General features: G+C 38.4%; 1 protein-coding gene across 8 annotated transcripts in view; it reads left to right on the forward strand.

Annotated features, from left to right (window-relative positions):
• The window catches only part of LOC122552186 (bromodomain-containing protein 4), a 179,155-nt gene extending 162,999 nt beyond the window's left edge, over window positions 1-16,156 (forward strand). For 7 of the 8 annotated variants that reach the window (XM_043694781.2, XM_043694777.2, XM_087983299.1 and 4 more), the window contains 5 exons: window positions 1,233-1,398; window positions 7,287-7,417; window positions 10,096-10,322; window positions 12,182-12,395; window positions 14,480-16,156. In XM_043694781.2, coding sequence (XP_043550716.2) covers window positions 1,233-1,398; window positions 7,287-7,417; window positions 10,096-10,322; window positions 12,182-12,395; window positions 14,480-14,548 — 807 coding nt within the window. In that variant the 3' untranslated portion in view covers window positions 14,549-16,156. Of the gene's footprint in view, window positions 1-1,232; window positions 1,399-4,176; window positions 4,537-7,286; window positions 7,418-10,095; window positions 10,323-12,181; window positions 12,396-14,479 lie in introns of those variants that run through there. The other variant, XM_087983301.1, reaches the window with a different exon arrangement.
• The last annotated feature ends 6,290 nt before the right edge of the window (window positions 16,157-22,446 follow it).

Below are 22,446 nucleotides of genomic sequence, written 5' to 3' on the forward strand. Positions count from 1 at the left end.
GGATATTGACTCCATTTTCCCTGAAGCTGTTGTTCTAAAGAAGTCTTTTGCAGCAGAATGGAACAGCTTAAGGGATATACTGAGAGCAAACACTAAGTACAGTTGATTCCTATTCATTTGCTGTACTCAACTGATTAGGGTTTTGCATTGAATGTTTTGTTGTGTACTTTTAATTATTCTGTAAACCTCTGGGAATGAGACAAAATTTTATTATTTTTCTGAAGCAAATTAGTATTTTACTTGGGAATAACCATGACCTCACTTCTAAACCTGTAATTAAATTGTAACTGATTAACAATCAGCCTGGTACCTATAGTTCTCATACCACAGTTTCAGGATGTTAGTCCTAAGTATAGTATGTGGGCAGAAACTAAACCCAATCAAGAGGAATTTGCAGTTCTTTATTATAACTGGAGTTACTGCAATGATTAAGTGTCAACGTGATAGAAGTTCAGGTAAGTGTCTTTACTACCCATACACACGCATTGTTGAGTTTCTCCACCCAAGTTTTGTCCGTGCAGACTTGATGGGCCAAAAGGCCTATTCTGCACTGCGGTCTGCGAATTAACCTGTAATTCCATCCTCTCCACTTTTATTTTGCTGAATAACAATTTCTCAATAAACGACTGTTTTCCACATTGCTGTCAGCTCCGTGAGAGACGGCCTTATGTGATTTACTGTGTGATTATTTTTGTCGTCTTTTCTCCCAAGCAAAAACGGTCAGATGTTTGGTTACACAGACCTTAGCATAAAGCATAGTGTTGTCTGAGAAGCCACTGCCCTGCCTTGTGGTCGTTAGAAAGGCATTTTGTCATTTTTTTTCAGAAAATTGCTGCAAGCTTTTCTTGTGGTTTTTTTGAATTTTGGTTTGATTAGATGCTAATTTATGGAAATGAATTAAGGGAAATGGAGAATGGAACACTTCAGCATCATAACTAGTCCAGTGTTCTGTCAGGTGCAAACTGGTAGGATACAGAGCAGTGTTTGTACTATGGTTACTTTTTAAAATCAATAATCTGATTGGAAAGTACCTCCTAATTTCTAACACAAGCCATTTTCTTTTCTGTTGATACTGAGAATTAGTGGAATTTGGACCAGGCATTGTGCTGTTGAGGAACATATTGAGACTGTGCTATTTCACTTCAGTCTTTTGGTCTAGTAGTGTGGAGACTATTTGATCGCATGAGGCCTGAGTTGGATTGGTATTTTTTTCATGATTTATTATCTTACAGGAGCCAAGAACTCCCTCAATAGTGCAATCTCAGCCGATGTTGAGTGTGAAAGAAGAGAAGAGTCACTCTTCACCGGCAATCCGAAACGAGGCATTTAGCCCTTCGGTGCGCCAAGAATCATCAAAGCAGAGGGAAGGAGGGAAACCACCTCCACACCTTGGACACAGTAAGTAAACTCATGGAGCTCACATAAAATTCCTAAGAAAAGCAAGAAATTTATTACATGTTTTACATATAAACTCTCCTCAGAACTGGGGCATATAACCTTAGAGCTAGGCTGATCAGGAGTCCTGTTAAAGGTACTGTTTCACATATTGTAATGGAAATCTGAATCATTTTCTTCAAAGGCTGTTGGGGCTGTACATCAAAATTGAAATTCTAAAACCCATGCTTGTATGATTGTGCGCAATCAGCAATGGGAGACTAGTGCGAGTGAATTCCTTTTAAGATGCAAATGAGATGATCCATTTGAATTGAGAACAGGTGCAAAAGGTGAATAGCCTTTTCTTGCTGTGCTACCTCAGTGCCTTAACTCATGTATATCCCTCAAATGTCACTGCTTGGTCATTCCTTTTGATGTTTATGGAACATTGCTTTGTGAAATAAAAGTGAAGTAGTGTGGATGCTGGAAATCTGAGATATGGAAAATACTGAAGAAACTCAGTACGTCTGGTGGCATCTATGGAGAGAAACAGAGGTAATGTTTCGAAATCAGTGACTCGTTAGAACTGAATATGCTTGGAAATGGTTTTTGCACTGTTGCCAAAAGGTGAGGCGGAGCATGTGGACAGATAGTGAGGGTGCATAGAGCAAAAGAGAATCCTAATAGTAGTAGAGGATAATAGACATAAAGTAGATGTGAATAATAGAGAATAGGTCACCTTTGTTGAGAGCTAATGAATGGAAGCAAGCAAATGGTGGGGTATTGGGAACCATGATGAAATGGATAGTGTTCGTACTCTGAAGTTGAATCCTGAAGACTGAATTGTTTAAGTGGAAAATAAGGTGCTTTTTGTCCAGCTTATGCTGGACTTTGCTGGAGCATGACAGCAGACATGATGAATTTGTTTGCCAACTAAGCACCTCTACTTCCAAACAATTCATAACATTAAAAGGCTTGGTTGTGATGTGGCACTATGTAAATACTGGGTTTCTCCTGACGTTCTCCCTGGTCCTGGATGATAAATTAGATTATTTGAATAAATATCTATCTAATTTGAAGTTTATGGATGCTTTCTGTGAACAGATTGGTTGCTACACTGCATTGGTGACTACTACTTGGATGACAATAATAAAACAGCTGCTTGAGATCTGAAACAAGCACAATTAGTTGGAGAAATTCAGCAGGTCTAATGGCATCAGTTGGGGAGAAAACAGTTAACATTTCAAGTCTGGTGACTCTCCATCAGAACTGGATGATGTGTTCTAATGAGTCACTGAGCTCGAAACGGTTACCGTTTTCTCCCCGTAGATGCTACCAAACTTGCTGGGTTTCTCAATCTGTTTTTGATTTGATTATAAAGTCATTTTGGGATATTGAAGTCATGAAAGGTGTTAGTGTTGTAAATCTCTTTCTAATACCAAACAAAACAAAGTTTTAGTTAGATTTGAACTGAAATTTAGTGAAGAAAATTAAGTTTCTCAAGTTTTAATCGTAGTCAATGTCATATTTTCCTCCAGTTGCCTGCCCACCCCATGATCATGGTAATAGTTTGTGTACTGAAAATTGGGTATGTTCGTATATTCACAATCACAATTACAGAATGATTATAGCATAAAAAGAGTCTATTTGGCTTTCTGTCTGCACCAGTTCCCTGAGTAATAAGTCATGTGCCTTTCCTCCACTTTATTCCCACCATCCTGCATATTTCTCCTTTGCACAAAATTAAATTCCTTCTACAGTGCCTTGATTGACTCTGCCGTCCCCACTTCTAGGCAGTTTATTTCAGGTCTTAACCATTTGCTCTATGAAAAGGTTTCTATTCATGTCTCACTTGCTGTGTTTGCCTTTACTATAAATCCATGTTGTCTTGTTCTTGATGTTCCCATCAGTGGGAACCTGTTTCTCCACCTAGTCTGTCAAGACAATCTTGTCATAATTGTTTCTTAGAATCATAGAATCCCTGCAGTGCAGATGGAGGCCATTTGGCCATCGATTCTGCACTGACCCTCTGTAGAGTATCCCACCCTATTCCCATAGACCCTCATTTATTATAGTTAATCCACTTAGCCTGCACATGCCTGCATGCTATGGGGCAATTGAGCATGGCCAGTCGCAACTAAACTGCAGATCTTGTGACAATGCAGATACTGGGAGAAAGTGCAAACTACACACAGACAGTCATCCAAGGCTGGAATCACTGAAAAGTTAACCACTCTGCTACCTGAGGAAAGCAATCTTCCCCAAGGAAAGCAGTCCCAACTTCTCCAGTTTATCTACATAACTGAACTTCCTCAGCCTGGGAGCCATTGTATATTGTTTCTGAACTTCGTCTAATACTTTTCCTTCCTGAAAGTTTGGTGCCCAGAACTGGACACAGTTCCAGTTGAGCTCTTTGATGTGGCTTTTATCTTACCCCTAAATGGAGTCTAGGTTTGCCATATTCACACCAGCTTTACAAAATGACTCATACATTGGGTTATTTTTGAAATTGGGTTAATGGGTTCCAGATTATCACATCAGTAAATTCTGAGATGTCCATTTGACCTGCTGTCATGTGGATAAACATCTCAGAAGAAGAGGATAAATAGGAAGCTAATTGTGGTGGTGTGGAGTCAGCCTGTTCACTTGTTAATAAGTTAACAGGACTAAGAATTCATGCAAAGAAAAATAAACGTGACTTTCTCCAAATAGAAATTTTCTGTTTGGCTGTCATCAAACATCCTGATGTTGATGCAGGTCTCTGAGAGTAGAGCAGAGACTGTGTTACTTTGTGTTATACAGTGGGAAAGGACTGAACACTGAAGGTGGGAAGAATGAGCGATTTGTGGATTGGACAATACCCAGTGCTGCTATTGAAGTGTTCCAGTGCTCAACGGACCATTTAGAAGAGTCTGAGGAGAGAGTCTTTTGGGATACTGTACAATTTGAAGATTTGTGACCAGAGTGAAGGAATGTTTATGGATGTACTTCATCGATGATTATCGTACCTGGGACCTTCACGTGCAAGGGCTGCTGTTGTCAAGTGTGACTCGAACTGGAGCAGTTGAATGGAAAGCGAGAAATTTTACAAAATTTAAACCGAGTCGGAAAGACATGATGCCACAGTTATGTGGGAAGTAATGCGAGTGCTTGAAACCAAGTGAGGCGTATGTTTGATTTGATTACTTAATATTTTTCACTTGTGAATAAATGTTTGAGCTATGTTGATTCTTAGTTCTTGTTTCAGTAGTAATTTTAAATTAAAACCTGTCTAACGGTTGTTTTTATTGGCATCATAGGGATTCCTTAAGTTGTTGGACTCCATGGGGATTGTATTGAAGGCTAGCAGGTGTGTCCTGTAACTATGAAAATAGGAAAGAAAATAATAATTAGCGCAATTTGGAAGAGAAGCACAATTTGTTCTCCCAGAGGCTGCTGGTTTGATTTTTAATTAATTGTTTTATGTATAATTTCTAGCTTTAAAAGTGCAATAGTTTTACTTTTTTCCCCACTCACTGCCATGTTCAATCACCTATAATTCAGAAATCAGAACTCCTATTATAGAGTGTCACAAACCATGTTTTCCTCCTACAGCACTATCCTAGCAGTGCCCCTTTTAGCAATGGAATCGAGAGAAGAACAGGGCTAAAATAATTTTGTTACTGCGAGCAGAAGAACTATACAGGATTCTACACAATGTAGATGGAGGAAGTTGCAGCTTAGCTGGATTAGTTACTGGTTTATGATTAACACGTATCACTTGACATGCTAACCTACCTCGTCTTTTCAGTTGGTTGTGCATTTAAGGGCATAAGAAATTTCAAGGAGAGACTATCAAAAGCCCTGCGAGCATAAGAAATTGCATGAATAGCTATTTGGTCTTAACCCTGCTTCACTATCCAATAAAGTCATGGCTGATCTGATTGTGGCCTTCACTCCACTTTGTTCTTCGTGAATCAGAGACAAAGATCTAATTTAGTTTTGAATATAGTCAGTGACGAGGCTTCCTCTACTGTAGGGTTTTTGATGACTTCAAGGATTAATGACACTGACAGGAAAAGAAATTCACCTCACTTTTATATTAAATGGATGACTCCTGACTCTGAATTACTGCAACTTAGTTATGGATTCCTCTTGATGGGAAACATCCTCTTGCATCTACCATGGCACTATCCCTCAAAATCTTCTGTTTCAGCTCCTCATGCTGCTAAACTACCATAGGTGTAGGTCCAACCTCCTCATAAGGCAACCCCTTTACCCCTAGTTGATCATCTCTAAACTACCTGCAATGTATTATTCCTCAAATAGGAGACCAAAACTGTACTTGGTCTTCATGGTGTCTCACCAATCCCATATAGTTGTAGTAAGCCTTCCTATTTTTTGTATTCCATTCCCTTGCAATGAATATTGATATTGCATTTGCATTACTACTTAATCTGTTTAAATTTAAAACTAGTATTAATGGGTGCATTCTCCATGGCAACACCGTTACTAATTTGTTTGCTCTGTTTGCCGACCAATCAGCATTCTCCTGTCATGCAATGTAAATTCCTCCTCAGTTTAATTGGTATTCTTGTTAATTGTCCTGATGTGTACAAGATAGAAAGATTTCAGCTTTATCTTTCAGCAATTCTTAGAAGTTCTCATCTACCAAATAGCTGTTAAATTATTCTTCTTAGTTCTACAAACTCTTGTGTTCTACCCTTTACATGTCGCCTTATCAAACACCTAATTTTCACATTGTTATAAATTTCCACTGCTTGCTGTTTTCACCCTTAGCAGATTTGCATTGATGGAGCACTGAAGGTAGTGTGAGCACAGGTCTACTGTCACTTTACCATTTATTGTACCAAATTGGATAAGTTCTGGATCCCGGGGTACTGGTTATCTGTATTTATTGTGGGTGCAGTGGCCAACTATCTCTTTCTACTCTTTCAAGAACAACATAGTAATTAGTTGTGACATTATCCAATGAGTAACAAAGGTTTGGATCTCTCCAAAGCTATGTAGATATCGTTTAAGAATACTATAAACCACTAGGGAGTTTAAGCAACTAAAATGGCTTGTCTCTGAATTCCTGGTCAGAAATGTGTGTTGTGTGGTAACACAATCACTTTTCAGCACGAAGGTATCGTTCTTGTAGATAGTGAATTTCCACCTAAGGAAGTTAGAAATGGAGTCAAAATGTAACAGCGGATGAAGTATGACAAATATATGTATGCACAAGATTTGTGACTGGATGCATAAAGAGGTTTGCTATTGAGGCTTTTCCTCTTGCACTGATCAGGTCAGATGCAAGAATTGCTCATTCTGAAAATGTGACCTAGTTTGTATTGCATGAGAAAACAGTGCTAATTGATCAGCGTGTTGCCTCTGAGTCAAGGTTTAGCCATTTCTCTGTGATGCGTAGTTGGTCTTTTTAAAATTAGGCATTCTTGCATTTGTGATCAGTGCAAGGCAAAAAGCTTCAGGATTTTTCCTTTTTTTGAAGCAATATTCAAGTTTTATACATGCTTACTCACATTTGTATTTTCCCAGTTATTGTGGGGGTTGGGGCAGAGCCATGATTCAGTCTTTGTTTAAAATCCCAACATTGCAGAGCTAACCTTTGTATTCATTTTTAAGCTTTCCAGATGGTGTAACTATTTGACTTAACAAGTTTCAGCTGTTTTTTTCCCCCCAAATTGGATTTAGGGCCGTTTTGTATTGGATACTATTTGGATTCCTCCAACATAAACCACTGTTCTGCCACCAAATTGAGTTAGGATTCTAGTGCAGTGCTTAGATATATTCTCCTTCACTCGCTTCCCAAAGCCAGTAGTGCTGGCTGGGACTGCTCAAACGGTCAAATGTTGGTAGCTGCTATGCAGGTACACAAAATATTTGAACAATCTCTGCACTACCTTCTACAGGACCAGAGATGAAACAAATGGAAGTTGCTGGGCCAGTGATTCGACCTCCAGAACATGGCACACAGCCTTCTCCTCAGGACAAAGACAAACAGAAACAACAAAAACCCAAAACTCCTGTTGCTCCCAAAAAAGTGAGTTTGTTCATACATTTGCTGCTGTGTTGCTGGTGGCCTTTTCTCTCTCTGCCTCCCTCACTACTTCTTTGTCTGGCTTCCTCTCCCCACACAATCAAAAAGTTGTGAAACAAGTGATGGCTCCTTGATTATTCTTCACGTGCTTGAAGCCAAAACTTCACAGCAAGATGCCCTCAATAGCAAATAGAATCTTTTGTTTTTCTATTTCCTTTCCTTGCCCAGGAGCTAAGAGTCTGATCACATTCTCCGGAAACGCTTGCATCACAGACTAAAACATGCGATTTTCTAATTTGAAACAGCATTATACTAGGGTACTTTTATATCTCCAAGGTTATTTTGGTATTTTTATTATTTGCTGACATACAGTTAATTTCCTTGTTTTTCCTCCTTCATTTTAGCTGCTGCTGCTGTGTTCCAAGTTGTCTTTCAAATCTCTGAACTTGTGAATGAAATGCTTAGTTTTTTATTCTTCATTTGGGACTGAGGGTGTTTCTGTCTCGACCAGCATTTATTGCTCTCCCAAATTGCCCAGAGGGCAGTTAAGAGTCAACCACATCGCTGTGGGTCTGGAGTTACATGTAGGTCAGATCAGCTCAGGGCAGATTTCCTAACCTAAAGGACATTAGTGAACTAAATGGGTTTTTCCTGGCAATCACCAATGCATTCATGCTCATCATTTAGACTCTTAATTCCAGATATGTATTATATTCATTCAATAAGTAGATCAATCAGTCCATTGTGACAGTTTGGCTATTCAGTGAGATCACAGCTGATTTGATAATCCTCAACCTATTTCCTGCCTCTTTCCCCCATAACCCTTGATTCCCTTACAATTAACAAATCTTTGTCTTGATCTTGAGTATTCTTAATGACTCATTCTTGACAGCAATCTGCAGTAAAGAATTCCATAGATTCTCTGACCTCTGAGAAGAAGCTCTGTCTCATCTGTGTTAAATGGATGATCTCTTGCCCTGAGACTGCTGTCTGCTCTTAGATTCTCCTAGAACAGCAAACAGTCTGCTATGTCAGATCTCTAAGAATGTTGTACATTTCAATAAGGTTGTGTTTCATTCTAAACTCCCTTAATATGCAAAAACCCAATCTATTAAACCTCTCTTCGTACACAGCATCTAACTATTGAACCTTCTCTGGACTGCCTCCAAACTCTTCTATCATACCTTTGGATAAGGGAAAATAAAGTGTTCAGTATCCTAGTTATGGTATGACTAGTGCCTTGAACAGTTTTAGCAAGACTTACTGCAATCTTTAACAGTGCACAATTCCCTTTTGAAATAAAGGCTAATTGTCTACTTACCGTCCCAATCCATGCAGCTGGACCCTGAAGTTCCTCTTTGTAGCTTTCTACAGTCCGTCTCTTTTTCAAGCTTATGCTTTATCAGTTCTTTTTTCTTCCTCTCAAACTGCATAACTTCACATATTGCCCACATTCCATTTACAAAGTTTTTTCCTACTCTCTCAACCTTTACCTCCCTCTGTACCTGTTTGGTTATCCTCATCACTTGCCCACCCATCTATTTTTATCATTTGAAAACTTGAAAATAGGTTCACCTAAGTCATTTTAGTACATACTGTCAATGATTGTGACCCCAGCATTAATAGTTACGGCACTGCACTAAGTACAGGTTTCCCTCCTGAGAATGGCTCCTTTACTTAAACCTTCTGTCTTGGAAGATTATTACCGATGCATCTATTATCAAAGTATCTACTTTGTCCTTTAACATCCTTGGATGTAACCCATGAGGTCTGGACAACTTGCCGGTCTTTGGACCCATTAATTTTCCTAGTACATTATCTCCAATTAGTGTTTATTGTCGTCTCTCTTCCCCCCCAACCCCTCCATTTTACCCCTTGATTAGTGAGCATGATATTAGTGTCCTCCATGATTAAGATTGATGCGTATTTAATTCCTCTGCCATTTCCTGGTTCCCCATTATTTGATGAAAGATTTCCCGAGCCTCATTCTTTAAGGGGACAATGATCATATTAGTACTCTCTAACTTATTAGGTACTTAAACAAACTCTTACTCTCCATTTTCTTTGTTAGCTGCTATTTTCTTTTTTGGCCATCATCTGCCTTTGAAACTTCTCAATACTTTGAATGGCAATGTGGCAAAGATTAGATTCATTTTTTTTTCAGTTTGATACTGTCCTTATCTTTCCTTGGTTAACTGTGACTTGTGTATCCCTTTGCTAGAAACTACCTTCTTCATTGCGATTTTTATTGTTGAGCGTCAGAGAGTCATAGAGATGTACACGGAAACAGACCCTTCGGCCCAACCCGTCCATGCCGAACAGACATCATGAACTATTTTCTTAAATGTCTGCCATTGTTCATCAGCTATTGTTTCTGCTGAACTTTTTTCCCGGTCCGCACTTGTCCACTGTACTGTCATCTCTTAATTATGCTGTGCAGTAGCTCTGTGCTAATGCTCATTAACCTGTCTATATCTATGAGCATTTCCCAATTATTGTTTTAAAAACTCTGCAAAGGTTTCATGTTACATTTTATGACGTTTCTTCCCTTTAGTGCCTGTAAAGTTATTTTTTGAAATCTAAATATTGCAAATTTCTTATTATTGTTCGGTGCCTTTTGAGTTATCCACACCTTGAAAACTTGTTTACAGTTCTGTATTCTTTGTGGACACGTGCTTTAGGATCTTAAGATCAAGAACATGGGCTCTTGGGCAAGTCTGGTAACAAAGGCTCCTTCTAATCCTTCATCCACGGCAAAATCTTCGAGCGACAGCTTTGAGCAATTTCGCCGAGCAGCACGGGAGAAGGAGGAGAGAGAAAAGGCACTGAAAGCACAAGAGGAATTCCGTAAAATGCAGCAGGAGGCAGCGGAGAAAGAGCGACTCCGAATGGAACAGGAGAGACAAAGGCAAGCCTAACTCTTCAGTTTAATAGAATTATCAAACTTGTGTAATGCCTTGGTTACGTTGTCAAATATGAACAAAGTTCGCATGCAATGCCTGCAATTGGCTGCAAATGCTTACTTCCAGTGTTCTCATCCATGTTTGAACTGGTCACCAATAATTTTATTTCCTCTGAACCTGCTAACACACTAATGGATTGGTGAATCTTGAGCACACTATGCTGTCAGGAAGACTTGTAGTGCAGAGGGAGAAACCTTCTTTGTGCTGAGGACCGTCAAGAGGAGGGAAGATTTCTGGCTCACAGCTTTCTTCCCTGCCTTGTGGTGTTAAGTGCACAGTGATGCATCTTCAGGCTCATTACTGACTTGCATTCCATATCAAAGGTTGCAGCCAGAGATTTGGAGCATGCTGCCTCAGATTTTCCTTTAAAAGTGTACGGATGAGGCTAATGTGTATGATGTAGAGCAGTTTCGATGGGATGTTAGATATTTGGTTAAACTTATTTGAAGACTCACTTCTCAGATGTGTGACTCTGCTGTTAGATTCATGCAAGCAGCATTGGGTTGTCTGCAGACCTTAAAGGGTTTGGAATTTTACCATTTATATGGTAGCTGTGAAGGTGTCTTTCTGTTTCAGTCTGGGAGCATTTTAAATAGTGATTTGTTAATTAGTGCAAATCAATTTGATTGGTTGTTGTGTATAAAAATCTGTGTGGATAGACATTCCTTCAGGTTTAATTGGATGATTTAAAAAAGTAACTTTCTTTGCTCATTTCTGTCTTTCCCGTTTTTTCTGTCTTTCCCGTTTTTTCTGTCTTTCCCGTTTTTTCTGTCTTTCCCGTTTTTTCTGTCTTTCCCGTTTTTTCTGTCTTTCCCGTTTTTTCTGTCTTTCCCGTTTTTTCTGTCTTTCCCGTTTTTTCTGTCTTTCCCGTTATTTCTGTCCTTCATATTCTGAAAGGAAAATAGACTTCACTATTGATTGCTCTTTGCCATTAATTTCACTTCTATCTGGCTGGTTAAGGAGATCTCTTCGGCCATCCATAAGGCTTGAAATGGGGATTTTTGCTTATGATTGTACAAATGTTCAATGTCCCTTACAACTCCTTTGTTTCTGAAACAGTTTTTGACCACATACAGCAAGATCTAAATAACATCCAGGCTTGGGCTGATCAGTGGCAAGCAGCTTTGCCACCACTGATGTGCCAAGTAATAATCATCTCTAGCAAGAGAGAATGTAACCATTTTTAAATGGCATTACCATTTCTGAATTCCTGAAGTATCAATATCCTAGGGTTGCCATTGAACTAGACCAGCTATGTAGCTACAGTGGCTAGAACAGATCAGAGGGTAGGAATATTTGCAATATGACTCAGCCCTTGACTCCCTAGTGCCTGTCCAGTATCGACAAAGCTCAAGTCAAGAGTGTGATGAATTACTCTTCGCTAGTCTGTCCACACCAATCCAACACTGGCACCTCCACACCCTCTTGACTTGGAACTATAATGCTGTTCCATTAGTCATGGGTCAAAATCCTGACATTCTTTGCCTAATGTCACTGGGTATACCTGCAATGGATCAAAAAAGCAGCTTAGCAAATGTCTGATGTTCCTGGAAAGATTGAGTTGGGTGTCCACCTTTCTTACTGGCATTGAGCTTGCATTCCCAGTTCCTTGCCTCATGACACTTCTAATTAATGGCGAGTGCTGTTAGATTCCCTACAACAGCAAATCTTCGGTTATTGTTTATGCTGTTGGTTGGGTGTATTATTAACCTGATGTCCACAACTGTTGTGACTAAAGAGAGTGCGATTTCAACGGCCCTGCCTCTTTTGGCTGGTTTTGACAGTGTCTTGCTTCTGACTGCAGAGGCCGAGATGAAGAGGATGCTTTAGAGTGTGCTCGGAGAGCTCACGAGGAGGCGAGAAGACAGCAGCAGCATCAGCAACAACAGCAACAACAGCAGCAGCAACAACAGCAGCAGCAACAACAACAGAGCTCTCAGCCAACTTCACAATCTATGCTGGATCAGCAGCGAGAGCTCGCAAGGAAGCGAGAGCAGGAAAGAAGGCGGAAGGAAGCGGTACGTTTCTGTTGTATTTCGTAAAGATCAGTCTTAACTCCAAGTTGGAATCTGATTTTTTTTGTTGTTAGTTTGTATTTACTTGGTCTAAACGCGGTGGTGGTTACTGTTGCTGCAGTTGAGATTGGATATACCTGAGCTAGAATTTTGGATTAAAAACTAGCCTGACTTTTCTGCTCCTGATTGTAATCTACTAACCCCTCCTCTGAAGTGGACATGTGCAAATCAGAGTATTCAGCTTTGCCATTTTTTCCAGTACCAAGTAGTCCTTTTAGTAGCCACTGAACATGTCCCAAAAACCGTTGAGTAGTGGTGATAGGCCTCCAGCTTCCTGAAATAATAATCTTGCGAGTGTCAGAAATTAATTCTACAAAGGTCTATTTTTAAATTGGCTGCTGCTCTTTCATGAAATGTGTGAACATCTGAATTTCGACTTGACCATGCTGCGCTGATGATATTTGAGCTTTAAAATGAAGTGTTAGTTCTTAAAAAAAACCAGATGTAATCAAGCTTGGAAGATTTTGACCATGTAGCTGGGAAAGGTGTGAAGTGATCCATCAGAATTGGGCTAAGTGTGAATTTCTTTGCCTCGGATTTAATCACAGTTTATTCCATTTTCTCACTACTTTTCCTTGCAGTGACTTCAAATTTGTATTTTCCTCAGATTTAATATGTAGCTACTGTGTGTACACAATTTTTCATTGTGTGGAACAAATTACTGCAACTTGATTGAATTGAAACAAACCTTTCAGGATTCTTTTAACATGTTCTTGTTTTTATAGCCTATTAGGTTTGTCAGGATATTCCAAAGCGCAGATTACCGAACTGCTTCATAGAAGCAGGGCATTTGGCTCATTGAATCCACACCACCCCTCCAAAGAGCCTATCCCCCAGACCCATCCTCACCTTACAACCCTGCTTTTTTTCATGGCTAATCAACCTTACCTACACATCACTGTTTACTATGGGCAATTTAATATGATCAATCCACCTAGCCTGCACATCTTTGGACTGTGGGTGGAAACCATGTATCCAGAGGATGCTCACACAGACACTGGGACAATGTGCAAACTGCACACAGACAGTCACCTGAGAGTGGAATTGAATCTGGGTCCTTGGTGCTGTGAGGCAGCGATGCTAATTGCTGAGGTCCTACATTTGGGGGAGACACAATTAAGGCTAATTCATGCTGATTTTCTTTTCACTTTGTGCACGATTTTAAACCTTGGCCTGAGTAAGAGGCTAGGTATGATACCACAGTAGGGGGTTTGATATAAGTTCCAAGGGGGATGTGAGAGGTCTATTTTTCCTATATGGATAGGGTAGTATTTCTATTTCAATCAGATGATACTTGGCTTGCCAGGGTTTGTTTTTTCTGTATACACCGAAAAGGCTGGAAATGCTTTTCTTTGAAATGTTATTCTCTGAAACAGTGAGGTGTTTTAGTAATTTGGCAGCTAGTTAGGTCAGTTAATCTTTCGCACTGATGAAGTTCTGTATAAGGCACAGGGCAGAAGAGACTCTTTAACAGGTAAATGATACTTGAATTTCATCATTAGTGAAAGGAGTTAATCTGAGAAAAGGGCTGTAGCTCTGGTTTCTATTACAAAGACTTTTTGGTGCTTTGTTGTGAAATGATTCCCCTCTGAGTCCTAATGCATCCTACACTGTTCTCTGCAGGCTTTTTCCATTGTGTTTTTGAATTTAGAAAAGCAGTCTACAATAATCTGCTGCAAGTCTATACTACATTAGAAGTTCTGAGCAAATCGTGAACTGTTTATTGATGTTGGGTGATCCCAGTTAGCCTCTGGAGCCTGTCCCATGCCATTCATTGCAATCATGGTTGAACTCTGATCTGAACAATCTGAAGTTAGTGATGGGACGATGTCCAAATCCCATGATAGTAAAACAAAGCTGTATATATCTGACTTTAACCATATCCTTTAATACCTTCTGTTGACTAATATTGGCTTTGGCGTACCAATACAATGTGTCATTGTATGTAATTTAACCCTGCTTTAAATGGCTAAGAATATAATTAAACTATGTAAGCTAAAATGTTGCATCTTTTCTTTGTGATTTAGATGGCAGCTACAATTGACATGAATTTTCAGAGCGACTTAATGGCAATATTTGAAGAGAATCTCTTCTAAGGGCCTCCTGATGCTGGATATCCTGATTCTTGAAAGTACTACGAAACTGTTTTCCATGAGTTACGTGGCACCGTAGTGTTTCAGCCAGGTTCTTGGTGCACGGTCTTTCTGCATGTGTGACCCAGTGAGTGAGCGAATCATTCAGTCAATGCCTTGAAAGGATGGACGGACATGGATGGACAGAAGTCTGCCTTACATTTAACCCACAATATAGGAATGAACAAATAGACAAAACAAAACTTATCGATGTTGTGTAGAAAACACGTGCACAACTGTGCATCCAGCTTTCCGAATGATACTACTGTAAAGGGGGGAGGGGGGGTTGTACCCGTTAGCTGCAAGGCTGTCCTCGCCAAGCTCCTTCACTATGTAAGAAAAGACACAGTAACATTCTGATGTATCCAATCAAACAGGGTTTCACTGTTGCCATGTGAGGGCCCTGTTTGCGAAACGGTTTCTCTGCGTTGGTTCTGTAAATCTAGTGAGTCTCCTTCACTGCTAATAAGAGGAGAAGAGGGCGAAAGCACGATATATTTAAAAAACACAGATTGGGTGAATACCTTTGTAATTGGGAAAACCGGGCCCTTCACTAAGTCACAACAGTATAATCTGGATAGACTATTTAAGCAGTGCGACTTTGTGTTCATTACTTTTTTTTTACAGTGCATAGTGCTGTCTGCGGATTTTGTTTATCTACAGAGTTTCCAGTTACTAGGCTCAGTGTGTTCTGACAAGCCATGTGATGGTTATGACAATACAAAAAAGGGAAAAAAAATAATCGTATGTCAGAGGTTATGAGTTAAAACAGCAGTCCCATCAAAAACTTTGTTGTTTTTCTTGTTTTAATTTCTTTTCTGCAGTGTTTGGGATCAAAGCTGGACTACCAACCAAAGTAGGTGAAATTGTTTGTCTCGTTACCTCAGGAGATACGAATGTTGAATGGCACTGCTGAAACTGTTTTGTACTGTTGTCCCTCTGAATAGTAGAGATACAAGAGCTGACTTTTCTGCAAATAACCAGAGGTTTAAGCCGCCCTTGAATAGTGTTCGACCGATGCTGTATAGTGGGTATAGTTGGTGTGACGCTTAAAACTTGTTAAATGTTTTCTGTAATTAAACACTTACTTTATTCATGTAGCAGACTTTCAATACTCTTTGGAGGCCCAGGTGCGTGAGTTTTATCTTTAACTAACTGGTCGATTCTGGGCTTTCTTTCTTTCTCCTTCATAGGGGTGTACAAAATATACAAGCTGTTTCTGTGCAAGTGTCTCATTCGTATTTGCTAAAAGCATCAAGTGAAGTGCTGGCTCTCCTAGTTAAACTCCGCAGCAAGAATTAGACGAGTGATTGTTTTATTATTATATGGCAAGATTTAAATTAATGTACCATTCCTCGTCTTTGCCTTTAAATATAATTTTATTTTTTCAGCTGTTTTTAACCTTTTTTTCCTTTTTTTAAAATGAACATTTTAATGTGCCAAAATACCCACCATACAGTACCAGCAGATCCAGTGTTGGCAAGTACCTCGGTTTAGAATCAGTTTTACTGAAAGGCAGAAAAATTGCATTTGGTCTGTATCGATTATTGAATAAACACACCTTTTATACAATATGCTGGCGTCTTATTTTTTAAACCAGAGATGGTTTCCAGTGGTGTTCTTTTAATTGTCACTGTTTTGGTGTGTGTGCTCATGGTTGCTCATTATAACGATGGATGCATCTTTAAGGCAAGAATACATTATTTTCCCTTACCTAAAATTGAGCCTGTACGCAATACCTGTAAATAGTCAATATTTCTGCTCTGGCTCCACATCTTTAAGGCTTGTAGTTACTTGGAGTAGCTTGATGGGATGGATAAAAATGCTTGTTTTGATGATGCGATAACATGGAAAACCTGAAGATTTAGCTGATGGGTCCAGCATTACTTTCAAATGTGGTCTTTTTGTTTTATATATGGCATTCTCTGTCTTCCAACGTAAAATGTAATGATGTCAGTGCAACTGTATAAAACTACACATATTTTTCTATTGGAGCCTTCCTCTGAGAGTTCCTGTAAAGACAAAGATGCATATTCTTAAATGGCCTGCTTCAGATAAAACCGACTATTGTATTCAGACACAAGATTACGAAATGTGTGCAAATGAATGTTTATTGGAGAATTGGCTTTTGATTAGCGAGGAGTTAGTCAGTCTTTATGGGCGGAGTGGTCTTTTCCTCCTTTGAACTGTGGTTCAATGGATTCTAGACCAATTAATGAAGACATGACATTGAGTGAAATGGAAGCTTGCCTCGTATATTTAATTTTGGGGGGAGGTGGGGGAGGAGGGGAACACCTGTGAATATTCACAGATGCTCAACTGTTGTATGTTATCCAGTTGGAGAAAGTGGTGTTAACTGTTGAAGGAACTTAAAACCCCCCAAAATATGCTGATAAATTATAATTGCTACAATCTGTTTGATCTCCAACGCATCAATTTGATGATTTATTCTCCATTAATATATCATGGAGTAGTTTTGAGCAAAAGAAGGGGATATGTTCAAAAATTAGTTTTAAGTATGTCTGTTTTGGGTAGTCGAATTTAAAATAGAGAACTGATTCTCAAAAGGTGTGCATTTTGTTGCTCCTGCAAACAAGGCACCTATATAAATTGCTACTTGTTCAAGTGTTTCAGATGGTTTTGGTCATGGGCAGCACAGCAATAAAAAGTATTTCCTTATTTTGTCTCCAACAAAATTAATGTTTAAAAATTTAAAAACGTTTAGATTTACTTTCAAATCTTAGCTTAAACTTAGCTTAATATGTCAGTTCTACAACATGTATATTTGGGAAGCTTTGAGCGAAGGTTTCTTACTTGGAAGTTTGGTATGAAATCATGATGCGCCCTTTATATGTTAAAAAAAAAAATGCATATGCCTTGTGCAAATTATCTTCAATCTGTCCCATAGTTATAACCCTTTAGTGTTCATTTAAAAGGCTTCCTTAAGTTTAAATGTCCTAAATTTCCCCTTGACCTCTGCTCTCAGGGGGAAAAAAAAAGTCCCATTTTCTCTCCATACTTGTACTGTTTGTCTTTTTTTCAGCATTGGAATTTTATAAAACTCAGATGTGTTAGTTGTGCATAATGTGAATGTTTTTATTTTTGTTTGAGGTGAAGGGGTTGCCATGTCCTTGTCCCAAGGAACAACACAGCTATGATTACACAATTGGTTGCTACTTTAAGAATTTAGAAAATGCTTTTCACACTTGAGTTTATGTATACTTTGTGCTTTTAAACACTTCTGGTGGTTGATCAAAAATGAGTTGCTGCTAGTGTTTTCCAAACTTTGATGTTGTGTCTGGATCTTTCCTTAAAATATGATTACTGTACACTTATATTAGCAACATATGCAGTTTGGAGTTTAACTTGAGATGGAACAAAATTGAGTAAATCAGAGTATCTCCTCTGTTTTTGAGACAGAGTATCCAATATTTAATTCAGGTCCTCTTTTTTTTCAAAAAAACAATTCCTTATTAAGCTACTATTCTCAACCACTACACCTTTTTGCTTCTGGAAAACTGTGGACTTATGCTTATCAGTACTTCAAATGAAAGTTGTCAAAATGTGTTCTATTTGTGTGAAATAGGATTCCTGTTGATACTTAACTGCTTAGCCAACATACAAAAATGCAATTAGTCCAAAGCAACCAAGCCAGATACTGGCACTACTCAATTATTGAAGCTACTTGAGTCTAATTGTTGACCATCTGAGAGATTTCTGTACAGATTTGCTGAAGTTTGACTTCATAGTGTTCATAACTTAGTAAAAATTCAGAAATGGAATTTTCTCTTTGGTCTTAAACCATTTGTTTTTCTCACTGGTGACTTAATATTTTCCAACAGCTTTGAGTCATTATGCTTGCTTAAAAGCAGACTTGCAATCAAAAGTGCTTATTAAGTATTTGTTGAATGGAGATTTGTACTGGACTTTTGCTTTACCTAATTAGTTGCTCAGCATTAAAATAGAGCGAAATCCTTTGAAATTTACATCTGGAGATTCATGTAAATGAATGAAATGTTTCATTATAAGTTGTAAGTGGTCTGCCAGGCACTTTAAACAAGCAATGAAGATCAGGGACTTGAGCATTGCTGCATTGGAAGGTGCCCCCAAAGTTCTGTCTGATCACTGATTAGGTTTCCAGTTGGTTTCTGGAGTTCTAATATTTTGTCAAACGTATCAGTTCTACCGGACTGTTAAGAATTCCCTCCTATGCTGTGCTTGCAGAGCACTCATCTGTTGCACCTTTTTGATCACCTATTAGTTAGCACTTCAGTGGAGAATGAGGCTTGCATGTTGCACTTATTTTTGAGCAGTAGTTGCGAAAATAGTCAGAAGTCAGTTGTATTTCAGAATACAGGCAATAAGCTAGCAGCTAGTTTATTGTATTTTGAAGTGGCTTCAGCCCTAACCAAAGCTACCTGAATCCTGTCTTAGGTATTCTAAAAGCTTAGGTTTGAAAAAAATCTAAATAATTGCTTTGTTTCACCAATTATTGCCAAACTGCAGATGCAACTGGTTTTTGTAATGAAGCTGGATATTACTGATTTTATAAACCTGTCTTGCTTTATCAAAAACGTAATGATAAAATGGATAGTAATTGCAATGGCTAATAATTGCAAAATGTTTTACTGTGTAGCCAAGAGTGACTAGCTTATTCATCCAATACATAGTAGAAAAACTGCATTTCACCAGTCGAGGTTGCCAGAAAATAAATATTTTTTGAATCTCTGGCTTAACTGTTGTGTATTAAAGGTACCAAACCCCCAAAACCTCTGCATATTCTAAAGGGGAATGTACCTTCATGGTTAGTTCTCCTCCAGTATGTATAACTTAAAGCTAATTGCTAAGGAAGGAATTAATTTTGAGTATAATATTCAAAAGTGTCATTGCATTTTGTAATGGAATGTAACAACATCAAAGTCTGGAAATTGGTTCCAGTTACATTGCCACTACATTTCACAACATCCTCAAGACAACTTTGGACAGAAGAAAACTATCTGATTTTTGGGGTGCCTCAGAGTTAGTTGCAAATATTGGCTTAAGTCACCAATGACAATTGAGAATTCTGGGGAAATCAATAAGCTAGCACTCTCATCTACAGGAAATGTGTTCACCCAAGCTCTGTGCAGTAAGTACTTTGAACACATCGGTATTGACAAAAGTATGTTTTTGAACTGATTAGCTCTACAACATACACAGGATTGCAGTTGTTTGAAACAAATGGACACATTTGAGTTGTGGAAAAAATGATACTATGTACATTAATGTATGCAGAGAACAAAATATTTGGTAAAACATAGCAATGGTTGATTTTGTATTGGTTTTAGACTGTCTTCTAACATTGCTAAATATTACTCATTGTTTATTGACATTTTGGTCAGAGTAGGTGATGTACTCATTCTATTCTAAAACACAACTTGCTGTACACAAATGTCTATAGTTTGTATTCCAGTCATCTTTTTCCATAATTTTTTTGTTTTTGGGTCCTCAGTTCTTGTATGAATTCTGCTCCCCCCCCCCGCCACACACTTGAAAGAGAGAAAATTAATTGTTCAATGATATGCAATAGTTTTACTTTTTGAATACCTGCCAGAGGCATTTACAGTCCTTTTCTCGAGTTTGTATGCTCAACACACACATTTTTACATTATTTAATGTTTGTTTTGTGATAGTTTAGACTTGCAAGGATTGAAAGCATCATAATGTGATGTAAACTAGTAATTAGATAGTACAGTCAGCCTTTTTTAATGTAAAGCAAATGACAATGTCACTCATGTACTCAAATTCCCAAGTTCTCTAATTATGTTGAATATGAAAATGCTTGTATTAAACTCTTCAGATTTGTAGAAAGAAATTGCTAGATTTTTTCACTTGAATTACTACGTTTTTTTGTGCAGTTATTGTTGAAATAAACGTTTTTACTGAATATAGAATAAATGTAATACCAGTTTGGAATAATGTGATTGAATTGTGCAACTGTTGCAGAAATCAAGTAGAGCCATGGCACAGGCTAAGATGTGGGATTGTGGCAACCACTTTATGCAAATACATGCCTGCTTTCAAAATATTAACCTGGAAAGCAGAAATTTATTGATTACTACTATGTAATCATTAGCTTTTTTGAAGTTCTTGGGGGCTGTGGGGGGGAGGAGGAGGTAAGGTATACAGTTTGGCATTGTATACACCCCAGAATGAACAAAGTTAGAAAATCTCCAAATACATTTATTTATAGCAGTTACCATATTTTATACAAAATCATTGACAAAAGTTTAACTTCTATTTCCTGTCCAGTGTTGAACAATATGTTGATGTAAAAGAATCCATGATTTTCCAAAAGGAGTATTGTTAACATCTATCTTGGTATGAATGAATAAAAATTTTCATGCAACAGAATTCTTCTGATGCTTACCCTATTTTAAAAAAAAAAATTGAAGTTAAACACAACCTGATCCATTTATTATTAAATAATTTGGGGGGAAGGTGGGACAAATGAGAGGTCAAATTCCATTGGATGCAAAGATTATTGCTAAGAATTTAAGCTGATTGCTAAGTCAGAATACTGGATAAGTTCCTCTGCTGCTTTTGTTTTCTCCTCTGGTCATCTCTAATGCACCAGAATTGGCCTCATTCTACAGAGCGATTTAACTGGAAAATTTGACAAGCAATATATATATACTACTAACAGTTCAGTCAAGTCCTGCTTGGCTCTGATAATCTATACAGTTTGCTGTCTGACAAACTGCAAAGATGGGAAACATTACTTTCTTGTGTAAAGACAACCGAACTGGAATTGATGTGACAGATCTCGAAACTCCGAGAATGAAATGGCATCATTGCAAAAAGCGGGATGAAGTTTAGGTAGCAGTGGGAGTTGGTAGGTTCATAATGAATGTTAGTAGATAGCCTGTCCCTGGAAATGGAGACAAAGGAGGGAAGTGAGAAATTGAACCAGGCAGTTAGAAGGGTGGAAACTGGAAGCAAAATTGACTAATTTCTGTAGTTTAAACAAGAATTTGAAGTGGCACCAATAATTATTAATGCACCAGAAAGATGTGTGGGGACTCAAAGGAAGATTGAAACAAGGAATATTCCCCAAGAAAATGGGAATAACTAAATCTGTTTCTCTTTAAAATTAGAAATTTGAGACTGCAAGAATTATAATACAGAACACTGGCTGTTTTTGATACTACTTGTACAGACTGTAATTCATATAACCTTGGCTGCAAGTTGTGAACAAATATTTTTGTTTTGAATGCTCTTGATAAGAATGACTCTGTGTCAGAGTGCCTGTGTCTGTGAATTTCAACTTCGTGATCTTTAAGACTGCTTGTGATCATTTAGATGATCAGACAGAGCAAACAAGAAACGCAAGGTCACTTCCTTCACCCACATGTCACAAGTAGAAGTTAAGAGATGAGGATTTAAAAAAAAAAGGGGCCAGAAGTCCTGAGTTGCACACTGAATTCTAGGATACGGTTCAACACTTGGGACCAATTGTTCCTAAGAGAATGTCCTGATTGACAAAAAAAGGAATAGGTTACATTTCTTCTGTTTGTCCCTTCTTCCCTGCAACTATCTTCACCTTGATGGTAATTCAATGTGCACCCATAGCTGTCTTGCTCCTTGTCCAGTAAACACTCACTAAACTATGTGGTGTATTGTTCAGATGTGAACAGCATCATGACTGAGCCAGACCTAGTGCTTGTAGAGTTCTATCCATTACTGCTGGTATTGCAGGGGCTGATTATATTTAATCCTTTCCCTAGGATATTTATGCTAGTTATACAGCTGTAGATGAAATGATTGGTTAACCTTCGGTCAAAGCTCACTCAATGTGTCTGTGTCAGTGATCTCTACCTTTT

Source organism: Chiloscyllium plagiosum, unplaced genomic scaffold (assembly GCF_037043375.1).
Source record: "Chiloscyllium plagiosum isolate Xiang-an unplaced genomic scaffold, Cpla_swu_hap1 HiC_scaffold_45, whole genome shotgun sequence".
NCBI classification, from domain to species: Eukaryota; Metazoa; Chordata; class Chondrichthyes; order Orectolobiformes; family Hemiscylliidae; genus Chiloscyllium; species Chiloscyllium plagiosum.